Source organism: Cetorhinus maximus, chromosome 5 (genome assembly GCF_964194155.1).
Source record: "Cetorhinus maximus chromosome 5, sCetMax3.hap1.1, whole genome shotgun sequence".
In the NCBI taxonomy this organism is placed as follows: domain Eukaryota; kingdom Metazoa; phylum Chordata; class Chondrichthyes; order Lamniformes; family Cetorhinidae; genus Cetorhinus; species Cetorhinus maximus.
In genome coordinates, this window is record NC_135883.1 from 9565364 (window position 1) to 9592013 (window position 26650).

General features: G+C 42.4%; 1 protein-coding gene across 4 annotated transcripts in view; it reads right to left on the minus strand.

Annotated features, from left to right (window-relative positions):
• otofa (otoferlin a) overlaps positions 1-25995 on the minus strand; it is a 470909-nt gene extending 444914 nt beyond the window's left edge. For all 4 annotated transcript variants that reach the window (XM_078541508.1, XM_078541509.1, XM_078541506.1 and 1 more), the window contains exon 1: positions 25917-25995. In XM_078541508.1, coding sequence (XP_078397634.1) covers positions 25917-25995 — 79 coding nt within the window. The remainder of the gene's footprint in view (positions 1-25916) is intronic.
• Between the last annotated feature and the right edge of the window lie 655 nt (positions 25996-26650).

The window sequence follows — 26650 nt, forward strand, 5'->3', positions numbered from 1 at the left end:
AACTCACCTTCATAAGTATCGCTATTCCACCAGCTCCCCTTTGCCTCTCTCTTTCTTTTCTAAATATTGCTGTGATCTTGTTAGGGACTGTTAGCTTTTAAAGAGGAATCCAAACAACCAGCAATTAACTGGCAGAACTATGTGAACTCATGCTTTGGAACGCTGCTGTAACCCTCCCCATCTCCCTCTCTTCCTTTAGGACCCTCTTTTAAATCCATTAGCCAAGCCTTTGATCGTGCCTCCTGATTGGCTCACTGTTGATGTATTTTAATCAGACCTCTTGTGAAATGTCATGCTTTTGCTGCAGAGGTGGACAGCTAAACTATTTTCAATCAAGTGTAGGTTTTTCGAAAGACAAAGTACTCTGCTTTGTACATAGCATTAGCAATATATTCTGCCTTTGATGAAGATCAAGAGTGAAATGCTGTATTTGATCCTGCTGGACCAATAAATCTTGTAGGAAAAATTAGGTTATTTAGTGTAAATTAATGGTACTGGTTCCCCACCTCCTTGGAATATTAGCAAGTAACTTCAACTGCAGCCCTTTTAGGTAAAGAGAGAATTTATTTTACTTTGGGTTTTTCTAAAGAATATCTTTACACATATTCAAAAACACAATATTGTTTTTATTATACTTTTTTGATGATATCTTTGACTGAAGTAAGAGTTTTGGAGCTCTCAGTTATGAACCTTCAGTGCAGATATTTGTTGGGCCCACCAAGAGTTCTTGGTTAGTATTGAATAATGAAGTGGAAGACACAGCCCAAGACTAACAGGTTTCAATAATGCACCATAAACAATCAAAATTTATTTATTAGAAAATTCTTTGAAATCATTTCCAGGTAAACTTAATTGAAATCCTCAAAGGTTGTCCATTTTGATAATTTTGGTTGAATATGTTGCAGTTGATATGCATATCAGGAGATAACTGTGCCCTACAATACCAGGAACATTATGGGCAAAGGTGTACCAGATCTGGTATCTTAATCAATATACGAGATAGAAACCAACGCTAATGGATCCGTTTCATTGTGCACTACCACAATTTTGATTGTGCTTATTGATCCAGAAATAAGAATATTGGCAAGCTTGTGAAAAAAAAAAATCTACTGGTAAATCTATCCAGCTCAGGAGCTTTTTACAGGACAAGAAAGGAGTGAATAGTTGTTGCAACAGTTTTTCACCATGTTGAATTAATCAAGAATTTCATTAAAACTTGATTGGTTAAAGGGGGTGCATCATTAAAGCCTCTAACACTTCTCAATAGGGAAAGCCATCTGACAATTAATTATTTAGTTGGAGCATCAGAAGAATTTACAGGTTGACAATCAACCTGATTGGCCAAAACACAAATGCATCTGCCATGGTGTCCACTTCCAAAATTCTGCATGAATTCTGTGGCTCCTACAATAAATCGTCAAGCTTTGCTATGAATATCTTGATTCAATTACTCTGATTCTTCTCTACCTTCCCCTCTAAGTTTGGAAACACCAGACTTAACTTTGTACTGGACAGGTTTCAACTAGAAACAGATAACTTTATGACAGAGAGCTTTTCAGATGTTACATGCTTGAACCAGGTCCTCGACAAGAAAGCCCCACCCCACCGGATTACCCGCGCTTAGGGCTCATTGGTTGGAGCCTCCAAGGACAATCCCATGACCCCTGATAGGCAGTAGGAAAGGCTATACCTTCAGTTTCTACATTTCCTCCCCCTTTAGTTTTTTTTTACAGTTTCTATTGACAGAGATCATTTAAATATCCCACAACATATACATATATACAATTCAGGTAATTAAAGATTAAGGCAGGAATTTTACGGCCCTGTCATGGTGGGGTTGGGGCCATGAAATGCAGTGAGCCATTCTAAACTGCATTGGCTTCGGCAGGACCGTAAAATCCTGCTGTCGTAAAATTCCAAACTAAGTCTCTGAGGTGGTTTCTTTCTTCGGTTTGGGTGGCATAGCTCTACCTCTTGAGGTTCTTCCACTGGATCGACATGATCAAGAACTGCAACACCAGATACATAATTAGAAAGTGGCAGTTCAGGGTCTGTCTCTGGTCGAGCCACCTCGCGGATTGATGGTTCGACATTAATCACAGACGGAATAGCTGGTTGTTGGAATGTCTCTCTACTCCTAAGATGGCCCACATGTTTTTAAATGATTTGATCTTCCACTTCCACGTGGAAGGACGAGGGACCAGTTTCTGAGACAATTGTACCAGGAACCCAACACGGTCCACTTCCAAAATCCTGCATGAAATCTGTGTCTCCTACAATAAATCGTCAAGCTTTGCTATGAATATCTTGATTCAATTACTCTGATTCTTCTCTACCTTCCCCTCTAAGTTTGGAAACACCAGACTTAACCTTGTGCGTAGGTGACGTTTCATCATAATTCGGAAGGAGTTGAACCCGTAGTTGAATGAGGTATCGTAAGATAATTGAGAAAAAAGCAGGAAAGTCAATTTTCTAGAGTACCTTCTGATAACATCTTCATTCCAATTTGAAAGTTTGCACTGCTCTTTCAGCTTACCCACTTGATGAGGGATGATATGGTGCTGTTTTAATAAGTCTGATTCCATTTAACCTCATGAATCTCTGAAACTCTGTACTAGTAAAGACTGTACCGTTATCAGAAACAATGACTTCCGGTAGACCATGTATACTGAAACATTGGCACAGCTTTTCAATGGTTGCGCTCGATGTCAGTGATCTGACTTCATACACATCCATCCATTTAGAAAGCCCATCTACGATCAATAAAAACATGGTATCTAAGAATGGTCCTACAAACAGGTCCTCCTGTTTGATAGAGGTGTATAAGATTTTGAAGGGCATAGATAGGGTGGATAGGAAGGCACTTTTTCCATTAGTAGAGGGGTCAATAACCAGGGGGCATAGATTTAAGGTAAGAGGTAGAAGGCTAAGAGGGGAGTTGAGGAGAATTTTTTTCAGCCAGAGGGTGGTGAGAGTCTGGAACTCACTGCCTGAAAGACTGGTAGAGGCAGACACTCTCGTAACATTTAAGAGGTATTGAGATATTCACTTGCGTTGCTCTAGCCTTTAGGGCTATGGGCCAAATGCTGGAAAATGGGATTAGTGTAGTCAGATCTTTGTTGACTGGCATGGACATGATGGGTCGAACGGCCTCCTTCTGTGCTGTAGACGTCTATGAGTCTATAATCAATTTGTAGTCTAACCCAGGGTCAACCAGGCCACTCCCACAGATGCAGTGGAGCTGAAACAGGCAACTTCTATTGTCGCTGACAGTGGAGACAGTGCTTGACCATTCTTTGCCTGGCCACCAGACATAGCTTCACACAAGCATTTTCATCTTCGATATGCCTGGATGCGCTCTGTGAAGCTCTGTCAAGACTGGTTCTCTTACTTGTGAAGATCCCCATAACAAGGTTCCATCTTGACAACCCAACTCTGTTTTTTGGACATGGAGTGGATACATCTCTTCAGACACTGGTAAATTTGATCACCCTTGCAATATACGCTCTCTGACTTGCGATAAAATTGTATCTGTTTGTCCAGTTTCTAATTTGCTTCTCATGCACCGGCGAAGAGTTCAAGAAATTCAGTACAAGCACAACTTCTTGAGGCACTGGAGGATGTACAATGCTATCTGGTAACTAGAGACGACAGAGGGCGTCCGCATTTGCAATATATAAGCCAGGATGGTGCATAGAGGTATACTCATTCACAGATATTATCAAAGCCCAATGTTGAATTCTTGCTGATGCTATTGGTGGAATGGCTTTATCCTTACTTAATAAACCCAATAATGGTTTATGGCCCGGCAGAATGGGGAAATGTCATCCATGCAGATACTGGTGGAATTTTTTCACCCCGAATATCACCGATAAACCTTCCTTTTCTAGTTGGGGATAACCCTTCTTGGCTGTGGAGAGGGTTCTGGAGACATAGTCAATTGGCCTTTCTGATCCATCTTCCATCCTATGTGATAACACAGCTCTCACACCACAAGGAGATGCATCACATGTTAATACCAATTCTTTTGATGGGTCATAGTGTACCAATAAACATGATGAATGAAATAGCTCCTTAACTTTCACAAAGGCTTCTTCCTGTTGTGAATTCCACGACCAACGATGATTCCTTTTTAACAACAAGTGTAATGGTGCTAACACTGTTGCCAAGTTTGGCAAGAAGCGGCTATAAAAGTTGATCATGCCCAGAAAAGACTTGAGTTTGGTTACACTGGACAAAGAGGGCACATCTTTGATTGCCCTAACTTTCTCTTCTACCAGATGCAAACCCATGGCATCCACCCTGTGATCCAGGTAAGTAACTTCTGGCATTTGAAACACACATTCCTCTTTCTTTAATCGTACACCTGCTTCCAAGAATCTTCTTAAAACCTCTTCCAAGAGGCTAAGCGTTTGGTTCCATTTGACCCTGTGATCAGAGCATCATCTAGGTATACTCCTACTACCCAGGGAAGCCCGTGTAAAAGACTCTCCATTGTCCTTTGGCAGATTGCACATGCAGACAATACTCCAAAGAGTAGGCGAGTATATTGATACAGACCCATGTGCATGTTGATGGTTACATACCTTCCGGACGTGCTGTCCAACTCTAACTAGAGCCATAGAGGTCTACAGCACAGAAAAACACCCTTCGGCTCATCGAATCTGTGCCAGTCAAACAAGTACCTAACTATTCTAATCCCATTTTCCAGCACTAGGTCCATAGCCTTGTATGCCATGGCATCGCAAGTTCACATCCAAATATTTCTTAAATGTTATGAGGGTTTCTGACTCTATCGCCCTTTTAGGCAGTGAGTTCCAGATTCCCGCCACCCCCTGGGTGAAAAAATTCTTCCTCACATCCCCTCAAAATCTCCTGCCCTTACCTTAAATCTATGCCCCCTGGTTATTGATCCCTCCACCAAGGGGAAACGTTCCTTCCTGTCGACCCTATCTATGCTCCTCATAATTTTATACACCTCAATTATGTCCGCCTTCAATCTTGTCTGCTCCAGGGAACATAACCCCAGTCTATCCAATCTCTCCTCATAACTAAAACTCTCCAGCTCAGGCAACATCCTGGTAAATCTGCTCTGCACTCTCTCTAGCGCAATCACATCCTTCCTATAATGTGGATTCCAGAACTGCACACAATACTCTAGCTGTGGCCTAACCAGTGTTTTATACAGCTCCAGCATAGCCTCCCTGCTCTTATATTCTATGCCTCGGCTAATAAAGGCTGGTATCCCATATGCCTTCTTAACCACCTTATCCACCTGTCCCGCTACCTTAAGGGACTGGTGGACATGCACACCAAGGTCCCTCTGATTCTCAGTACTTCCCAGGGTCCTGCCATTCATCATGTATTCCCGTGCCTTGTTTGTCCTGCACAAGTGCATCACCTCACACTTATCCGGATTAAATTCCTTTTGCCACTCATCACCCCATCTGACCAGCCCCTCTATATCCTACTGTAATCTAAGGCTATCCTCCTCACTATTTACCACCCCACCAATTTTCATGTCATCTAGGAACTTACTGATCAACCCTCCTATATTCAAGCCTAAATTGTTTAAATATACCACAAACAGCAAGGGACCCAACACTGATCCCTCAGGAAACCCCACTGGACACAGGCATCCAGTCACCAAAACACTCCTTGACCATCACCCTCTGCTTCCTGCCATTCAGTCAATTCTGGATCAAATTTGCCAAATTGCCTTGGATCCCATGGGCTCTTACCTTCGTTATCAGCCTCCCATGCGGGACCTTATCAAAAGCCTTGCTGAAGTCCAAGTAGACCATGTCAAATGCATTGCCCTCATCTACACACCTGGTCACCTTTTCGAAAAATTCAATCAAATTGGTCAGACATGACCTCCCCTTAACAAAACCATGCTGACTGTCCTTGATTAATCCCTGCCTCTCCAAGTGTAGATTAATTCTGTCCCTCAGAATTGCTTCCAATAGTTTCCCCACCACTGAGGTTAGATTGACTGGCCTGTAGTTCCCTGGTTTATCCCTTCCTCCCTTCTTGAATAACGGTACCACATTGGCTGTCCTCCAGTCCTCTGGCAACTCTCCCGTGGCCGGAGAGGTATTGAAAATTATTGCCAGCACCCCTGCTATCTCCTCCCTTGCCTCACTCATCAGCCTGGAATACATTTCATCTGAGCCTGGAGATATATCTACTCTTAAACCTGCCAGACTACTTAGAACTCCTCCCTTTCTATGCTAATTCCTTTAATTATATCACAGTCCTTCTGCCTGATTTCCATACCCATGTCACCCCTCTCACTTGTGAACACTGACACAAAGTATTCATTTAGAACCCTCCCTACGTCTTCCAGCTCCACACACAAATTACCGCTATGGTCCTTAATGGTCCCTACTCGTTCCCTAGTTATCCTTTTACTCTTAATGTACTTGTAAAATAACTTTGGATTTTCCTTTAGTTTACCTGCCAAAGTTTATTCATGCCCCCTTTTTGCTCTCCTAATTTTCTTTTTAAGTTCCCCCCTACATGTTCTATATTCCTCTAGGGCTTCTGCTGTTTTGAGCCCTTGGTATCGGCCGTAAGCCTCCCTTTTTCTCTTTATCCAATCCTGTATATCCCTTGACCTCCAGGGTCCCACTCTTTATCTTTACTAGAATATGTTGGCCCTGTAATCTCCCTATTTCCTTCTTGAATGAGTCCCAGTGCTCTGACGCAGATTTACCTAAAAGTAGCTACTCCCAGTCCATTCTGGCCAAATCATATCTGACCTTATTTAAATCAGCCTTCCCCCAATTTAGAACTCTGATTTCTGGCCTGTCCTTGTCCTTTTCCATAACAACCTTGAATCTAACGGAGTTATGATCACTATCTGCAAAATGCTCCCCCATTGATACCTCTACCACTTGCCCGGCTTCATTCCCTAAAATTAAGTCCAAGACCGCCCCCTCTCTTGTAGGACCTTCTACATACTGGCTTAAAAAGCTCTCCTGGATGTATTTTAAATGTCCTGCTCCCTCTAAAACTATCACACTATGACTAACCCAGTTAATGTTGGGGAAGTTGAAATCCCCCACTATTACTACCCTATTATTATTACACTTCTCTGAAATTTGCCCACATATCTGCCCTTCTATTTCTCTCTGACTGTTTGGGCGCCTCCCAGCAATGTGATTGCTCCTTTTTTGTTTTTACGTTCTAGCCATATGGCTTCATTTGAGGAGCCTTCTGAGATGTCATCCCTCCTTACTGCTGTAATTGATTCCTTGATCAAAATTGCGATACCCCCTCCTCCTTTACCTCCTTCCCTGTCTTGCCAGAAGACCCTATATCCTGAAATATTGAGCTGCCAATCCTGCCCCTCTCTCAACCATGTCTCTGTGACAGCAATGACATCATACTTCCATGTGCTAATTTGTGCTCTCAACTCATCTGCCTTATTTGTCAGACCCTTTGCATTGAAATAAATACCATTCAACCTTGCCAAACTCCCTTGTGCCTTAACTGGGCTATAATTTGTATGCCTTCCAGACTCACTTGGTCTCTCTTCTAATTTTGGCTGTACATCTCCCCCTGCTGAACCTCCTCTCAGGATCCCATCCCCCTGCCAAGTTAGTTTAAACCCTCCCCAACAGCACAAGCAAACCTCCCCACGAGGATGTTGGTCCCATTCCGGTTCAAGTGCAACCTGTCCGCCTTGTTGTTGGTATGCATGGCTCATGTCCAGTTTTGTGTAGGATTTGCTCCTAGCTAGCTTTGCATATAAGTCATCTATCCTTGGGATAGGATATTTATCCAGTTTGCCTGCCTTGTTCATAGACAATTTATAGTCCCCACAAAGGCATATAATTTGGTCAGGTTTCACCGCTGGGACTATGGGCGCTGCCCATTCTGGAAATTGGACAGGTTGGATGATGCCCAGTTTTTCTAACCAGGACAGTTCTTCATCCACCTTCTCTTTTAAGGGATAAGGTGGCACAGGTCTGGCCTTAAAGAAATGGGGTGTCACCTGAGAATCCACATCCCTTGCAGCACTTTCCAAGGCTGGTACTATTTCCATGGCGTGCTTCAAATCCATGTTGATTTCTGCGAGTGAACAGCACTGAATGGCAGCGTCGTGAACTCCACAAACTAATTGGTCCCACAGCATATCATTGAGCGTGTCTCCTAAGTCGCAGTGTTCAGTCAACTGCCTCAACTTTGCTATATATATGTTGCGATTGTCTCTCCCAGGGCCCTTACTCTAAAATTAAACTCAAACATCTATATTATTACGGATGGCTTCAGCTGATTATGCGTTTTCATGAGTTCTACTATTTCATTAAAGGACTGTGAATTGGGTTTGTTCGGGGCTGTCAGGCTGCGGGTGAGACTGTATGTCTTGCTACCACACACACTCAAAAGGATTGCTTTCTGCTTCACCTCCGCAGTAATTTCATTCACTACAAAGTAAAAACTAAGGCGCTCCACATATTGGCTCCAGTCCTTCACAGTCGTGTGTAAGGATGGATTCTGCCACAGAGTGGCATGACTGGTGAGTATTCTTTTCTTATATCTTAAGATTTGATGTGCTCACGTACACAAAGTGAGGTGCAGCGTCAGAGCTATTTTACCCTTGTCGCCAAATGTAATGACTTGACATACCGGACAGGTTTCAACTAGAAACAGATAACTTTATTACAGGGGGTTTTTCAGGTGCTACATGCTTGAACCAGATCCTTGACACAAAAGCCCCACCCCTCTGGATTACCCACACTTAGGGCTCATTGGTTGGAGCCTCCAAGAACAATCATGTGACCCCCCCGATAGGCTTTTCTTTCAATTGCTACACATGGTTACCAAATCCTGGAGTGGGATTTGACCCCAGTGTTTCTAGCTCAGAGGTAGGGATGCGACCCGCTGTGTCACAAGACCTCCTGATTCTGAAGTTAACAACCCCGTTAGGAATGAATCCAATTTATTTTCAAAAACAATTATCAATGGTTTTCCATTGCACATTGATGGAATTGTAGAGGTGTCAGCTGTGGCTCAGTTCATAGCACCCTTGCCTTTGAATCAGAGGGTTGTGGGTTCATGTCCCACTCCCGGAAACCAAGAACTGTGATTGTACTTGAAAGAGTTGCAATCTGTGACTGTTGATAACTTGAAAGAGTTTGATGGAATTGTAGGATAGGTTATCACTCTCTTACTAAATCTTTTAATCTATATTTCGGATTTTTTTCTTATTCCTAACTTTAAAAATTGTCCCTTATTGGGCCTTAATTTCTGTGCCTGGCAGAAGAACTTTCCAGAATCCAGTTTCTACACAAAAGCTTTATTCTGCTAACAGCCACCAGATTAGGCAGCCTGTCCCTTCAAATAAGCAGTGTCCTGCCACACATTCATGGCATCCTTTCATTCCCAGGGTATTGTTTGTTCAACCACGTTATTTAATTTTCACAATGCTATGGAAACATTTTCTTTTGTAGGCCATGGGATTGTCGGTAGGGACCCAGATGACTACAGCGTTGTTGCCAAAGCTGGAAGTTTGTCCTTGCGATTTGTAAATTTGTGAGGGATGTGGTTACGTTCGTGAGTTGGAAATAAAAATTACAGGTTAGAAATTGTTCAGATTCATAATGACCAAAGTTTTTGGGGGCGTCAAAGGAAGCTGTTTAACATGGTTTTACTGATTCAGGTGGGTGTGCTGAAACATTTGCTTTCACACCCACACAGTGGGGAGTCACACGCATTAATGCAGAGGAGTGCTTGCTAAGTGCAATGATGAAGCCTTTGAACCACTGAAACAACACGAGAGCCATGCCACAGCAATTTGAAGAATGCAGCAATTAAAGCAAATGAAGACCAGATTCCTAGCCTTGAACAAAGGAACGAAGGAAGGGAATGGGACAAATATCTCTCTACACCTCCCCATAACCTCTCACAAACACATTTGCTGCAAACCTGGGAGCAAATCACATAGAAAAGCTCAACGCTATCCAATCTCCCTCGGGTCATAGAGTGCCTTACAAAGATATCAGATTAAAATCTGTTAAACTAACAACGCTATCATATATGACAAGCACCTGCCACATGTAGATATGAACATTTTCTCCGCTCATTCATTCTTTTGAACTACGGCATGTTAATCTCTAACAGGAGGCTATCCAGGTTCAGTCATGTCAATATAAGCGTGCTAGGGAATACTTGTATGAATAGGAACGCTTTACGTGTATGTTCTATTTACAATGATTAAGTATTTATGGCAAATAGTGTGCATATCAGCAGTTTTTAAAGGAACTTCACACGTAGAAGACAGCAGTCCTCTGGGGGTCAGGGGCCTTGGAAAGCTAGGGAGATAGGGGTGGGGTAACTCTGCCTTAGACATTTAGGGGACCCCCAGCCCCATTTTAGGTCCATCCAGCAACCAGTCAGTTGCCGTCAGAGATGCTGTCCTTTTAAAAGATGGTAGCTGGAAGAGGCACTTAATTGACCACTTAAGTAGCAAAATTTGCTTCTGTATGGGAGGGACATCCTCCACCTTCCGTGTTGCCGTTAAAATGCCATGGCAGTGGGGAGGGGGCAGGCACTCCACCTTCCCTCACCATTTTACACCCCCATTGCCTCACCTCCCAGTGTGTCCCTAGAGGGCTGGTAAGATCCAGCTCAGAATGTACATCTCCAAGTTCCCATGCAGCCCTTGGGGTTGTGCCACTGTGTGACATTGCCACTGTTTTTTTTTGTGCTTTCTCTGTACCATTCACCTGTTTGCATGACAAGGTGACACGTAGTTGGTTAGAGCAGATTCATACTGGTCAGGCCCAGCCTTGCACACCTTTGAGGAGGCCAGTCGGCAAGTCATAGGCTTGGAGAGCATCAAGGGAGCAAAGAACCATGAATCTGGAGGCATCCTTAGCATTCATGACTAATAGCATAATGTTGATGTCATTTATTAACTCTCAGACATGTATATACACACAACTTCAGTAACTTCACTGGAGAGTATTAAATGAATGTAGTGCTTGAAGGTGCCCAGGTTCCACCTGTATCAGAACTAAAGTAAATGCAAACAGAAGAATGGATGAATCCAGCAGCCAAATTGGCACAGTCATTGACGAATGGCTGTTTGCATTGCAGACTGAAGTGCTCACAATTCCTGCAGCATCTTTAGTGAAACATTCAGAGCTGTAGCCAAAGGCACAATGAAGGTATCTCTGAGAAAGATTCACACTGATGCTGTAGTGGCTGGGGATCCAATCTTAAAGATGCACTTTTGGTTGTGCTCAATATGCTGGGACATCACATCCTGGAGCCATGGAGTGAGAGACCCTAAATATGCCTTAATTCCCATCAAACACTGATCCGTGGTTATGTTGTGGGAGTGCCCAGCAACAGAGGGTTGACTATAATAGGACGATAAATATAGCAGCAACTTTCCTTCAAGGCAATGCCATACCTGATCCATCATCTGTACATTATAACAGATATAGAAGAAGGCAAGCACAACCTCAACAATAACAGCTAATGGCTAACTCAGATGGAGGACCATTATAATATGCGCTTGGTCGAGGGCCAGCGAGTCCTAACAGACTGCCAGCAAAATGCTGCAGCCAGCCGGCATGGTTCATTCTTCTGCAAACAGTAGTTGGTTAGGTGTCACATGTCCAAACGACAAAGGGAAATCCCCATGGAGAAACATGCCAACAACAGGCACAGAGGAGGCCACAGAATATGAAAAAAATTGGAGCTGCTGTCCCTTCCTCTGCAATTTTATCATACTCAGTGAAGTGCTTTTTCAAAGGAAACATAATTAGGAAAGCAAATATTGGACTTTATTGCAAGGGGATTGGACTACAAGAATAAAGATGTCTTACTACAGTTCTACATGCTTTGTTGAAACTGCACCTGGAGTACTGTGTGCAGTTTTGGTCGGCACATTTAAGAAAGAATATACCTGCATTGGAGGCAATGCAGCAAAGGCTGGCTAACTTAGTACCAGGGAAGAGTGGGTTGTCCTATGATGAGAGGCTGAGTAAATCGAGCTTATTTTCTCAGGAGTTTAGGAGAATGAGAGATACTCTCATTGCAATCTGCAAACCTCTGAGGAGGTTTAATAAGGTGGATGCTGAGGGATTGTTTCCATTGGTCAGGGAAGCTAAAACATGGGGCACAGTTGCAGAGTGAGGGGCCGATCATTTAGGGCTGAGGTACAGGGAAATTACTTCACTCAAAAGATTGTGAATCTTTGGAATTCTCTACCCTAGAGGGTTGCGGATCCTCATATTCAATTCCTCCCAAGTAAAACATATTCCAAAGAGGAAGAAAGATGGTAAGAGGGGGAAAAAGCATCCGTGGCTAAGCAAGGAGGTTAAAGATAACATAAAGGCAAAAACTAAGGCATACCAAATTGCAAAGGTCAGTGGCAGGCTGGAAGATTGGGAAACTTTTAAAGATCAACAAAGGGTTACTAAAAAAAAATAATAAAAAGAGCAAAGGCAAATTATGAAAGAAAATTGGACAAAATGTAAAAACTGATAGCAAAAGCTTCTACAAGTATATAAAAGGAAGGAGAGTAGCTAAAGTGAATGTTGGTCCCTTGGAGGATGAGACTGGGAGTTTAATAGTGGAAAACACAGAAATGGCAGAGACGATTAATCAATATTTTGCCTCAGTTTTCACAGTGGAGGACACTAGTACCACCCCAATAGTAACAGGTAGTGCAGAGGATATAGAGAAGGAGGAACTTAGAACAATCACCATCACTAGAGAGAAAGTACTGAGCCAACTATTGGGATTAAAGGGTGACAAGTCCCCAGGACTTGATGGCCTACACCCCAGGGTCTTAAAGGAAGTCGCAGCAGAGATAGTGGATGCATTGGCTATAATATTCCAAACTTCATTGGATTCTGGAAAGGTTCCAGTGGATTGGAAAAATGCTAATATAATGCCCTTATTCAAAAAAAGGGGGGGGAGGCAGAAAGTAGGAAACTATAGACCAGTTAGTTTAACGTCTGTCGTTGGGAAATTGTTGGAATCCATTATTAAGGAAGTAGTAATGGGGCATTTGGAAAGTCTAAGTGCAATCCATCAGAGTCAGCATGGTTTTATGAAGAGTAAATCATGTTGGACTAATTTGCTAGAGCTCTTTAAAGATGGGACAAGCAAGGTGGATAATGGGGATCCTGTAGGTGTAGCATATCTGGACTTCCAGAAGGCCTTTGATAAGGTGCCGCACAAAAGATTAATACACAAGATAAAATCACACGGAGTTAGGGTTGATATATTAGCTTGGATAGTGGATTAGCTAACCAACAGAAAGCAAAGTGTTGGGATAAATAGGTCTTTTTCTGGATGGCAAGCTGTAACTAGTGGGGTGCCACAGGGTTCGGCCCTTGGGCCCCAACTATTTACAATCTATATTAATGACTTGGATTCAGGGATAGAAGGTACTATAGCTAAATTTGCAGATGACACCAAAATAGGTGGGAAAGTAAGTTGCAATGAAGAAATAAGACATTTACAAATGGATATGGACAGGTTAGGTGAATGGGCCAAAATTTGGCAGATGGAGTTTAACGTGGATAAGTGTGAGGTTATCCATTTTGGTCGGATGAATAAAAAGGCGACTTATTATTTAAATGGAGAGAAACTTCAGAATGCTTCAGTGCAGAGGGATCTGGGTGTCCTCGTGCATGAATCACTGAAAGCTAGTATGCAGGTACAGCAGGTAATAAGGAAGGCAAATGGAATTTTGGTATTTATTGCTAAAGGAATAGAGTATAAAAATAAGGAAGTGTTGTTACAACTGTACAAGGCATTGGTGAGACCGCACCTGGAGTACTGTGCACAGTTTTGGTCCCCTTACTTGAGGAAGGATGTAGTTGCTTTGGAGGTGGTTCAGAGGAGGTTCACTAGATTGATTCCAGAGATGCGGGGCTTGTCTTATGAGGAGAGATTGCGCAGTTTAGGCCAATACTTGCTAGAACTTAAAAGGATGAGAGGAGATCTAATTGAGGTATATAAGATGCTAAAGGGGGTAGACAAAGTAGATGTGGAGCAGATGTTTCCCCTTGTGGGGCATTCTAGTATGAGAGGCCATAGTTTTAGGTTAAGGGGTGGTAGATTTAAATCAGAGATGAGGAGGAATTACTTTTCTCAAAGGGTTGTGAATCTGTGGATTTCACTACCTCAGAGTGCCGTGGATGCCGGGACGCTGAATAAATTTAAGGAGGAGAGATAGACAGATTTTTAATTAGTAACGGGTTGAAAGGTTATGGGAAGAAGACAGGAAATTGGAGCTGAGGCCGAAATGAGATGGTATTGAATGGCGGGGCAGGCTCGAGAGGCTGAACTGCCTACTCCTGCTCTTAGTACTTATGTTCTGATATTCATATCAATCAATACAGTAAAGTCCTACCATTCACAGGGGTTACGTTCCCACAATTTCTGCAAAGGGCGAAACTGTGAACGGCGAACGCACTTTATAATGGGAGCGAATTCAATAGGTTCCAGCCATGGCAAAATTACATTACCTGCTGTACATCTGAGCTTTGCTCTTCCAGATGTGAAAACCTCAGCAACTCTTTACTGATCTCTCCTGAGCAGTGACACCCCTCAAATTCACACCCCAGAACATAAACAAAAGCATGTCCTTGAGTGCAGTCAGCACAAACAAAAACTTCATTACCGCAACATGCTATTAGAGTCTTAGCTTTGCCCAGCATATAATTGCTCTGCAGTATCAGCATGTCATTTAGCAGCTCCCCTTTGAGCTTATTCACATTTAATAAAGAAGCTTGATGCACTTTCAACTCTTTCATCCAAGCAAATCCAATTTCTGTTTCAACAAATTAAAACCTGCAAAGCATTACCCTGTGATGTAGCTCACCAGCCGATTGCTGATTTTGTGCGAGTAAACAAGTTTGTGAAAGAATAGGTCACCAACGACATTTGAGGCTGAGGTAGACAGATATTTGGTCTCCTGGGAAATTAAGGGATAGGGGGAGCGGGCAGGAGAGCGGAGTTGAAGCCCTTGATCACATTGAATGGCGGAGCAGGCTCAACAAGCAGTATGGTCGACTCCTGATGCTATTTCTTATGGTTATTGAAGGATCATTGTGCAAGAATCAATGGATAGAACTTCCAGAGGGTTCTTCCGATCTTCTGCTGGGCCATCAGTGGGAACCTCAGAGGCACACAGAGGAATTTTAGAGGGGGGTGGGTGGGGCGCGAGGACAGCCTATTGCTCACCTCCACCCTCCCCCCCCCCAATTAGAAAAGTCAGTCCACAGCTTGCTGACTTTACAAAGGGCTACCCCGCAGTGTTAATGTACTGGAGGTGGCCTTAACAAGGCTCTTGAGAGCTGCCAGCCAATCTTACAGGCACAGAGCTGAGTAGTCCCAGCAGTGCCAGTACACGGTAGTGGCCACTGCTGGGACTACAAGCAGCCCAGAGGAGAAGATCCATGGATACCAGACCTACAGGTAAGCCTGTGGTTTTTGGTTTTGGAGGGATTGAGGATCCTAGGGAGGGGGTGGCGGGAGGGGGGGTGGAAGGAGAGGTTTTGGAGGCCAGGGGGGGAGCCACAAAGTTGGGTGCAATTTTGGGGGGACCCCCGCTGGGCACAGGGGACCCTCCCAAAGGAGGTACTCACCCCTTCCTCCCCACCTTTTAGTCCGAGTTGCAAAAGCAGTGGGTCGGTCCCCTTCATTCTATCTTTCCCAGCCGCACGTATTATTGCAGCAGAGGTGGAAACAGGCCCTTAAGTGGCCTTTAATTGGCAATTTAAGGGCCTCAATGGGTTTAAGGGTGGGTGGGCTGGCTGACAGCTTACCCACCCACCATAAGACGGTGGGGAGAGCTTAGGGGTAGGTGGGAAGGCAGCGAGCTAGCCGCCAATTTTATTCTACCTGACCCTGCCTTCAAATACGGGGAACCGTACAATTCTCCCCGCACTTTATATAACGGTCTATGCCATTTCTCTGGGGCTTCTGCTGACTGAGAGATCAGGAAAATCTCAACATAAACTCTACCCCAAAAAGTGCAAAGCAGTTGATTGAACATTGTGGCGAGTACTGATGCAAATTTACAGGAGCCATGCAAAAGATGCTAATTCATGGTAGTTGATAAAACGGGCAGGAAACTAGCTGAAAGGGGTCTGGGCAGTTTTATGATAGACGGGCACAAAAGATTTCAGAAAGGAGGCTGCTTGAATACTTATTAAATATATTGTGTGCCTGGGGCATCGTTTCTCCAGGCTGCAATGATGCTTCAGCAGCTACTTCTTGGGGATTACTGTTGCTCTCTTGCTTCTACAAAACTTAAGCATTCTACTGTACTTCATTTCACAGCAAAGCTGTACAGCAGATAATGATTCCTGTTCTTGATACTCTGGAAGAGATTTATTTCAGTGTCACAAAGACCCTAGAAGGGTCATACGGACTCGAAACATTTAACTCCGTTTCTCTCTCCACAGAAGCTGTCAGACCTGCTGAGTTTTTCCAGCATTTTCTGTTTTTGTTTCAGATTTCCAGCATCCGCAGTATTTTGCTTTGACCTTTGCATTTCAGTGTACCTGGATCTGTCCAAGATTTGCAGTGGTGCTTCAAGGTTCCAGCAGTATCCTCTCTGTTCATTCTGGTAGCAGAATGGGTCTAATTGCATCCATGTTTAGCTTCCATTCTCGGTTTTTGCAAGAGTATTATTCATCGTCACAGAGGGTTGCAATTGGTCTTGAAGAAGTTACCCTTCCACTCTGCCATTCCCTTTATTTAAAACCGGTATAGCCGATTTGGTTAAAAAATGCGGGGACTGTAAGGATGCGGCCAATGAGCGACGTGATTCTGTGCATCAACTGCATACTGAGAGTAACATTCCTTCTGGCTCATGGAACCACTGTACTGCACACAAAGACCTAACTGGACAGCACAGCTTCACAAAATGCTGCCCCGTATGAATAAACACAAAGATGTGGAAAGGCTTGGAAAAAATGTACTTCTTTTTCCTGAAAAGAGATTTATGGGATGATTTGATTTAGACTTTTCACTTCCTGAAGGGATGTTAAAAAGCAGTTAAAAACTGACTGCTTCCTGTGGTTGAGGGGTATATCCTGAGGACATATAAATACAAGATAAATGTAAGAGATTTAGGACAGGAAGCAAGAGTATTTTTCAGGGGACCCTTAGCAAGTACATGTGTTGACCTATGTACAGGTACTAATGTCATTCTCAGTGATATATTGTGAAATAATTGAGACAACACCACTTCCAACTACCACAGCCCCTCACACCTCACCTCCCCCCACCCCTACCACCTCCCCCCCCCAAACAAAGATACACGTGTAATTAAAGGAAAAATTTGTTAATAAGGACAGTGACTTAAAAAATAAAAATTCTTCACCACAAACATGTTGAAATACTGTCTATATGTTCTTCTAAAAGCAAATTGGCTAATTACTTCAAAGCAGATGAGTGAAATTAGACAAGGTGGTTCATGTAGAGGACACCACCAGTACAGGCTTTTTATTTATTCTTTCATGGGATGTGGGGATCACTGGATTATGGCTGCCCATCCATAACTGCCCTTAACTGCAGTATGGTTTGTTAGGCCATTTCAGATGGCTGTTAGACTCAACCACATTGCTGTGGGTCTGGAGTCACATGTAGGCCAGACCAGGTAAGGGCAGCAGACTTCCCTTCCTAAAGGACATTAGTGAACCAGATGGGTTTTCACCACAATTGGCCATGCTTTCATGGTCACTATTACTGAGACTAGCTTTTAATTCCAGATTTTATTAATTGAATTTAAATTCCGCCAACTGCCGTGGTGGGATTTGAACCCATGTCCCCAGACCCTTAGCCTGGGCCTCTGGGTTTACTATTCCAGTGACAATACCAGTGATCGAACAAATAGATTGGAACATTCTATCATTCCTTTTGTTGCCTGTGTGGCCAAGTCCCACTATAAATGGAACACCCTCAGTTAGATGAACCATCCAGACATTATTAGAAAAAAATTAAGGCCAAAGTACATTATTCCAGCGAGAATGGCCCTGTATTTTCATAAAGTACAATGTTTGTTGACATATTTTACATCAGGAGTGTTCATGCCTTTTCTCTTCATGCGCTGCTTGGCGGCATATCATAGAGCATCGTGAGCCACATTTAAAATCGACATCAAAGCTCCTGTAAACCTGCTTTCATTTCAAACCATGCGTTCTTGGTGTTCTGATTTGGAATAGCACTAAAAATAGCCCTTTCTAAATCCCCAGGCCCACGAGTGGAACCAGAGCAAATCAGAGAGTAAGCAGTATAGTATTGAATTGCTGGGTTCAGTGGGCTGGATTGTTAAGGTTTACCAGCCACAATTAGTGCATGAACTGCAGTATGGCCACTGTCTAAATAGTGTCTCAGTACATGAAACCCTCAAGAACAGATCTGGAAATTAAAATTGCTTGAATGACAGTGTGTAGAAAAAAAAATGACCAATACACTCTTTGTAAACATCACTGCAATAAGGGGTGGTTTTCAGAATGTGTACTACCAGTGGGGAGCCTCACCCACCATCTATTATAGCTACGCAGCTCATAATTTTCTACCATTAATTAATGGACAAAAATAGTGTGTCTGCACCAATAGTGCACATTTTGGGAAACTAGCCCCGCAGGCATTTTTATTTTGTACACTATTAAATGATTTTCACACAATTCACTTCAATTGAAAGGTCTGTGAGGTTCCTGTTGTTATCCTCCAAGATCAATTTAATAGTTTAATCAATTTTTTCTTCACCTTCTAACCTCAATAAAATAAAGTCAGTTCACACACACACAACACACGCACACACACAGAGCCTTTCTTTCCCAGTAACTATAATGCTTGTTGAAGAAAACATATCTCAGAATACAACCTGTTTCCCATCAGAATCTCACTTCAGCATATTCAATATTACATAGTAGCTGTGTAGAATTGAGAGATTGGAATCTTCCAATGTTTAAGTGCTGGGTATTTTCCTGTCTAGCCATTTAATTATGAATTGTCATGTCAAGCATAATATCACTTTAGACTTTTTTTTTCCCCTTGTTGATAACCAGCTGAGAAAATTTCCTGATTGAAGATTTCTTTGTATGGGAAAACACATTCATCTCATTTCCTATCATACCGACAAAGTTATACTGCAGCTTAATCACGCTAAACAGCCTTGGATTAATATGAAGAATTGTAGACGCAACAAACCCAAATAGCAATTCACGTGACCTGAAACTGAAGACAAAAGCTAAATAACAAGAAATGACACAGAATGAAGTGTCTTGAACCTCATTGTAACTATTCTGACTGTCGCACTGTTAGTTATTCATATCAAGGAAACCTATTGTGATAAAAGAAAAGGAATTTTGTCTTAGATCTATGTTTACATTGGTTCATTAATTTTGTTACAGTAAATAGACGATTAAAAAGCAACTTCATTCATAGAAGAATATTCCAGTTAGTTCAGTTGGAAGAATGAATCATGTGAGGACCCAAATATGATTTGTTCAAAGATTTGCTTAATTGGGAACTCTTCATGAACTTAACAGACAACTATTTAAATTCAAATGGCCCAAGTGACTATTTCAAAGCCTGCCTTTCAAACCAGTGAGCCTATTGGAAACCGTTGAAAAGGGATACTTGAGCTAGATCATGTCTGTAATCAGCGAGAAAAAGGAAAGAAAAGGAACTACTACCTATCCAGTGTAATTTTAAACTATCAGTTTCTATTATTCTATTTCTATTACAACAAAGAGTGGATGGATTTCAATGAAACTTGGTATACAGATTGGGTACGGCCCAGGGAAGAACTGATTAGCTTTTAGTGGAGATGCAGATCCAGATTCAGATCCTGGCATTTTTTTAAAGGATCTGTTAACATTGGGAGATAGGGTGAATTGACTTTTTTAAGAAAAGTGTTTTATTTAGAATGTTCTTTTTTTTAGAATGTTATGGATTTTCTCAGCTCCTGTTATTTAATTTGTCACAGCTGTCAAAGTGAGCAGAGTTCTCGGTGCAGGTTGTTGGATGTGAATTGGCCTGAAGCCTCCTCAGTGAGATGGAAGCTCTTAAGAAAAAATATTTACTTTTCTAACTTTGTAATTACAGAGCATCAACCTGGCAGGGAGAAGCCTCAAGGAAGAGCTGTGTCATTGTAATAACACCAAATTAATACAGCGTGGCAGAGGTATGCGCTCTACTGAGTGCCTCTTTTTGTCTTAAGCAATTGTTTGGAAGTTAAGCTGCAAAATTGGTCTATTGCATTGTGATTCTTCCCCCTGCTGAGAAAATAATGATCTGTTGAAGGCATGGTACAAAACCAGAAGTCCAGGCAATCTGAAGTGAGATTCTCTGTTCATTTCTTTGGGCGGTTACGCATTTTACCTTGTTACCAGAGCAAACAAAAATACCCTCCGGGACTTGGGGCCGCCTATGAAAATAGACTGAAACAGAGATGTAAAAAGGACAAAATTACAACCTCAAAACATAATGCCCATTGAAAATGAGCTTCTGTTACAAATTTATGGCAGTCCTGATAGGTAGAAAGAAAGACTTGCATTTAACACAGCCACGTTGCAATGGCTTCTCTTCCTGCTTCAGTACCATTACATCTGGTGTCCCCCAAGGATTGATCCTTGGCCCCTCCTACTTCTCATCTACATGCTGCCCCGTGGCAACAGCATCCAAAGACAGTGTTAGTTTTCACATGTACGCCGAGGACACCCAGTTCTACTTCGCCACTGCCTCCCTTGACTCCTCCAACGTTGCTAGATGAACATACGAACATACGAATTAGGAGCAGGAGTAGGCCACTTGGCCCCTCGAGCCTGCTCCACCATTCAATAAGATCATGGCTGATCTAAATGTAACCTCAACACCACATTCCCACCTACTCCCAGTAACCTTTCACCCCCTTGTTTATCAAGAACCTATCTAGTTCTGCCTTTAAAATATTCAAAGACTCTGCTTCCACCACCTTTTGAGGAAGACAATTCCGAAGACTTATAACCCTCTGAGAGAAAAAAATTCTCCTCATCTCTGTCTTAAGTGAGCGATGCCTTATTTTTAAACAGCGACTCCCAGTTCTAGATTCTCCCACAAAAGGAAATATCCTCTCCACATCCATCCTGTCAAGTCCCCTCAGGACCTTAAAGGTTTCAATTAAGTCGCCTCTTATTTTTCTAAATTCCAGTGGATACAAGCCTAACCTGTCCAACCTTTCCTCATAAGACCACCTATTCCAGGTATTAGTCTAGTAAACCTTCCCTGAACTGCTTCTAATGCATTTACATCTTTCCTTAAATAAGGAGACCAGAAATGTATACAATATTCCAGATGTGGTCTTACCAATAACGTGTACGACTGAAACATAACCTCCTTATTTTTGTACTTAATTCCCCTCACAATAAATAATAACATTTTATTAGCTTTCCTAATTACTTACTGTACCTGCATATTAGCCTTTTGTGGTTCATGTACTAAGAGACCCAGATTCCTCTGAATCTCAGAGCTCTGCAATTTCTCGCCATTTGGATAATAAGCTTGTTTTATTCTTCCTGCCAAAATCAATAATTTCATATTTGCTGACATTATATTCCATTTGCCAGATCTCTGCACCCTCACTTAATCTATGTCATGTATTCTCCTTACAACTTCTTCACAATTTACTTTCCTACCTATATTTGTCATCAGCAAATTCCTTCATCCAAGTAATTTACATAAATTGTAAAAAGTTGAGGCCCCAGCACTGATCCCTGTGGCACAGACAGATGATCAGACTGCTTATCTAGCATCCAGTACCGGATGAGCAGAAATTCCCTCCATTGAAATATTGGGAAGACTGAAGTCATTGTTTTCAGTCCCTGCTTCAAACTGCATTCCCTTGCTGCTAACTCCATTTCTCTCCCTGGCAACAGTCTGAGATGAAATTAGTCTGTTCACAAACTTGGTGTCACTTTTGATCCTGAGAAGAGCTTCCAGCCTCATATTAGCGCCATCACTGAGACTGCATATTTTCACCAATGTGACATTATTCGCTTTCAGCCCTGTCTCAACTCATCAGCTGCTGAAATCTCATCCATGTCTTTGTTACCTTTAGACCTGACAATTCCAAAGCACTCCTGGCTGGTCTTCCACATTCTACCGTCCATAAACTTGAGGCGATCCAAACCTCTGCAGCCCACGTCTTAACTTGTAGCAAGCCCCGTTCGCCTGTCACCCCTGTGTGCGCTGACCTACATTGGCTCCCGGTCAAGAACTGGCTTGATTTTAAGATTCTTATTCTTTTGTTTCAAATACTGCCATGATATTTCCCCTCCCTATCACTGTAATCTCCTACGGCCCCAAAACCCTCTGAGATATTTTCACTTCTCCAATCCTAGCCTCCTGTCTTTCCCCAGTTTTAGTCGCTCCACCAGTGGTTGCCATGCCTTCAGTTATCCGGGCTCCAAGCTCTGGAATTTTCTCCCTACACCTCTCCACATCTATATCTCATTTTCTCCTTTAAGACACTTCTTAAAATCCGCCTCTTTGGCCAAGCTTTTGGTCATCTGACCTAATATCTCCATATGTGGCTCTGTGTCATACCCTTTTTTTGTAATGCTCCTGTGAAGTGCCTTGGGACATTTCATTACATCAAAGGTGCTATATAAATATAAATTGTTGTTGCTGCATATTGCACCTTCCACAACTTCAGGGTGTCCCCAAAGCTGCTTACAGCCAATGAAACACTTTTGAAGTGTAGTCACTGTTGGAAGATAGATGGTAAGGTATGATAACTGCATCCTAATTATTTGTTCAGTTATGAACTGCACTATGTGAATTCACTAAATTAATAATACATCGCTGGCATTAAATGTGTGCATTGAACCTTTCTTTTCCTTCATTTTCAAGTTGCAGGCACCTTTGAAAAAGTCCAAGGTGACTAATTTTGTTCGATTTCCAGTGAATTGAAACTTCCATGTACTGCTTTTTAGGCATTTCATTGAAAATCTTTTATTCAGCTGTCAGATTGACTAAAAACCTTGGTGAAAAAGAACACTACACATTTTGATTCTCTTAGCCCTTATTTGTTCCTGTTTTAGATGCACGGAATTCAGTGGTGCCTCTACCACATAACTTACACTTAATTTACACATAATAACACCTAAAAGAATGAAACTGAGAGTCAGGAATAATCATACAGGTATTTCAAACTATATTTGGGTTGTTTTTGACTTAACCATAATATGAAGCGAACTTAGTAATGTGTCCGGATTTTAAAGCCTCGTTTATAATCTTTTAAACTGTTTCGAATGCTGTTTGATGTGAAAACAGCAGTGCAACCCACGAGTCAGGCTCTGATCTAATTCCCGAGTGTGCTAGAACTGATCAATGGTGAGACTCCCTCCAGAAGCCTGTCTGATACTGTCTAGGCTACAAAATGCATAGTGCACAATTGGGCTTAATGCAATACCAGAATTAAAAATGCTCAGGTATTCTGTTAGATCTTCTTGGTACTTTATAAATTTAGCACTGAATTTTTGTAGGTATCAGGCTGGGTAGCAAACTCATCTCTGAGTCAGAAGCCTTTACATTCAGTTCCCACTCCAGAGATTTGAGCATATAATCTAGGTTGACACTTCAGTGCAGAATTGAAGGAGTGCTGCACTGTTGGAGGTCTGACTTTCAGGGTGAGGTGTCAAGCTGAGGTCTTATCTACTCCCTTAGGTGGGCCTAAAAAAAGTGGCACAATTTGAATAAGAATACATGAGTTTTCCCAATTTCCTGGTCAACCTTTATCCCTCAGCCAGCATCAGAAAACCAAATTATCTGGTCATTTATCTCGCTGCTGTTGTGGGACATGCGTTTGGAATTTGGTGTTGCGTTTGCCTGTCCCCCAGTGTTACCACATTTCAAAAATACTTCATTAATTGTGAAGCTCTTTCGGATATCCAAGGACCATGAAATGTGCTATATAAATGCAAGTTCCTCTTAAGAGACTCAGCAATCTACTCTCTTCAATTAAAATATAGCTGCCGGATAAGTAGAGCTCTGGACGTGCATATAAGGATGCGTATGCAGAGCTGTCTACTTGCGGTCACAGTTTAAGGCATAAATCAGGTCTAGCAACTACTGACTAGGTGTGTAATATAATTTGAGGCTTAAAAGTGAGACGAAAACTTCTTTTTGCACAACCTCCAGTCTCACTAAAGTGACGTTGAACCATGCCTTAAATGGAATGTAATCTGATTATATAGTTCAAGCTAAATATCTGACGGCAAGAATAATGTAAACGTCAGTACGTTCCCTCTGAAGTCCTTTCTCACTACACTGTATGACATTTTTGAGAAAATATTCAGCAGTATTTCCATTGTGTATTGATGGGGAAACATGTTTTACAGTATATCCCTTTAGCAGTAACTTCCTGACAGTGAGATTGTACCTCTCCTGTTAAGTTACCAACTATTTAGTTATCAACAGAATGACGAGAAAAATAAATCGCGGATTTTCTGTGCATTGGTCACTAAGTTATATCGGTTAAAATATTATTGGCCATTTTGTGAACTAATGATTAATATAGTCAGGTACTATACTCTGTCCACTACTTCAATGGAAATGTTAAACCGTTCTGTTAAGGGGCTTTAAGAGGCTCCATTAATTGAATGGACTGAAGAGCCTCATCCCGTACAGTAAGCGTCTGTGCACTAATATCGCCAACACCAATTTCTATCCTTATATTCTTTTAACACAGTCTATTTAAAAAATAAATAAAGAAAAAGCTGAGTTATCACCGTGTGCGGAAGATTTTTTTTTTTAAAAATCACACAGGTTCCTAGATTTGAATGTTTTTCCTAAACCCATGGGGATGGGAGGAACCACCTAGGGATTTGCCCATCTAGGGATTTGCCCGTTGATTTCCCTCGCCGACCCTTTCCACCTCGCTTTCTTCTGACCTCCGGCATGAATTCCATGCTGGTTATTTGACCACTTGGTGACACATCGCCTTCCCATCAGACCCAACTTTCCACCCAGTTCTGAAGAAGAGTCATATTGGACTGGAAACGTAAACTCTGTTTCTCTCTCCACAGATGCTCCCAGACCTGCTGAGTATTCCCAGCACTTTCTGTCTTTATTTCAGATTTCCAGCATCCTCGGTGCTTTGCTTTTTGCTAACATGTGTCTCTCCTTTTTCCTCAGTCCGTCTCTAATCCGGAGTCCCAGAAGCCGGATAACAGCTTCTAAAACCTTAACGGGTGCCAATCAATCTCCAGAATTTGGCTTTAGCATAAGAAACGCCAAGATCCAATAATTTGAGAATTAAATGATCAATCAGACACTGAGCCACAGAGCTTTGCCCACTCTTGCCCAGTAAAATTGGAGACATTGAAATAAGTATCAGGCATAATCTGCTTCCCCCAGCTATGAGACAATGGTTACACAATTAAGAGAGATTTTAACTGAGGATTTGTCTGCACATCACCCGCATTAAACATAATTCAACTGTTCCTGAGACGAATAGTAATAGAACTAGAACTTGCATTTAGATGGTTTATTTACATACTATATGTACGCACATAAATTATAGCTGTACTTCAATACAGCATGGTCAGCATACCTAGTTAAATAGAATAACTACCATAATACCCCATAGTTAGCATAACTAGTTAACTCGGTTGGGCTGTTTACGCCGACTTTAAAACGCTCCCCAGGTCCCCGCGTATCATAACTTTCTTTGGTGCCAAAATTGGTTGGATTTCACCGGGGTCAGCCCGCATCTTGATACAACACAGTCAATCCACTCCGCCTGGCTGCACCTTGACTTGACACATGAGCGCCCTGTATACACCCGGCTACAAACACACCACTGCATCCAAAATGCGGCGCCTTGCCGGGTTTAAATGCACTCTGCGTATTCAAAAACAAAAACTCTCTCCATTTACCTCGAAACGCCACTTTGGCGACCCTGTCGCCTTTCCCTCGGAGATCGGTGACGGTTTTCAGGTGGACCACGAGAGCCATCCCGGCTGCTGAGTCTGGCCAGAGTTAGTGTCGCTCCCGGGGTGAGTATGCTGCGCCCTGACTGGCTTCTCTCGGCCAGTTAGACACACGGCGATGAGCAGTCACTGAGAGAACCAGCTTCTCCCTCCTCCCCTCAGTACAACTCACTGCAGCTCATCCCGTCTGTTGTTTAGGCATCCCCTAAATTATTTACAGGCTTCATCAACAAAGCGGGTTTCGTGTACCGGTGACACACATTGTATTTTTCAACTACCCTCCTGTCATATTGACTGTCATTCAATAGGCGCCAGTTGACTTAATCCAGCTGTTGGGGGCGTTGACTTGCGTTTTGAAACTGCAGCAGATGCATTTTCAATGTGTACACTGTTCCTCTTTGCGCCTATATCCTATAAACATAGGTGTTGAAGTGGGCTCCTGCTGTGTTGAGAGTTTTGATGAATCGTGACACATAATGAATTTTATTTCTGTCATATTCCTGCCTTCCTATTGCCCTAGGAAGCCCAAGGAACGGCATATGGAAGTAGTCTCCTACATTGTAGTGGCAGAAAGTGATATATTGGAAATTAATAATGTACATTCTGTAACATAATATGCCAGCTGCCCAACACAATAAGCCCAAGTCCAAGCATGATCAAGAGAGAAGGTATAAACCAGA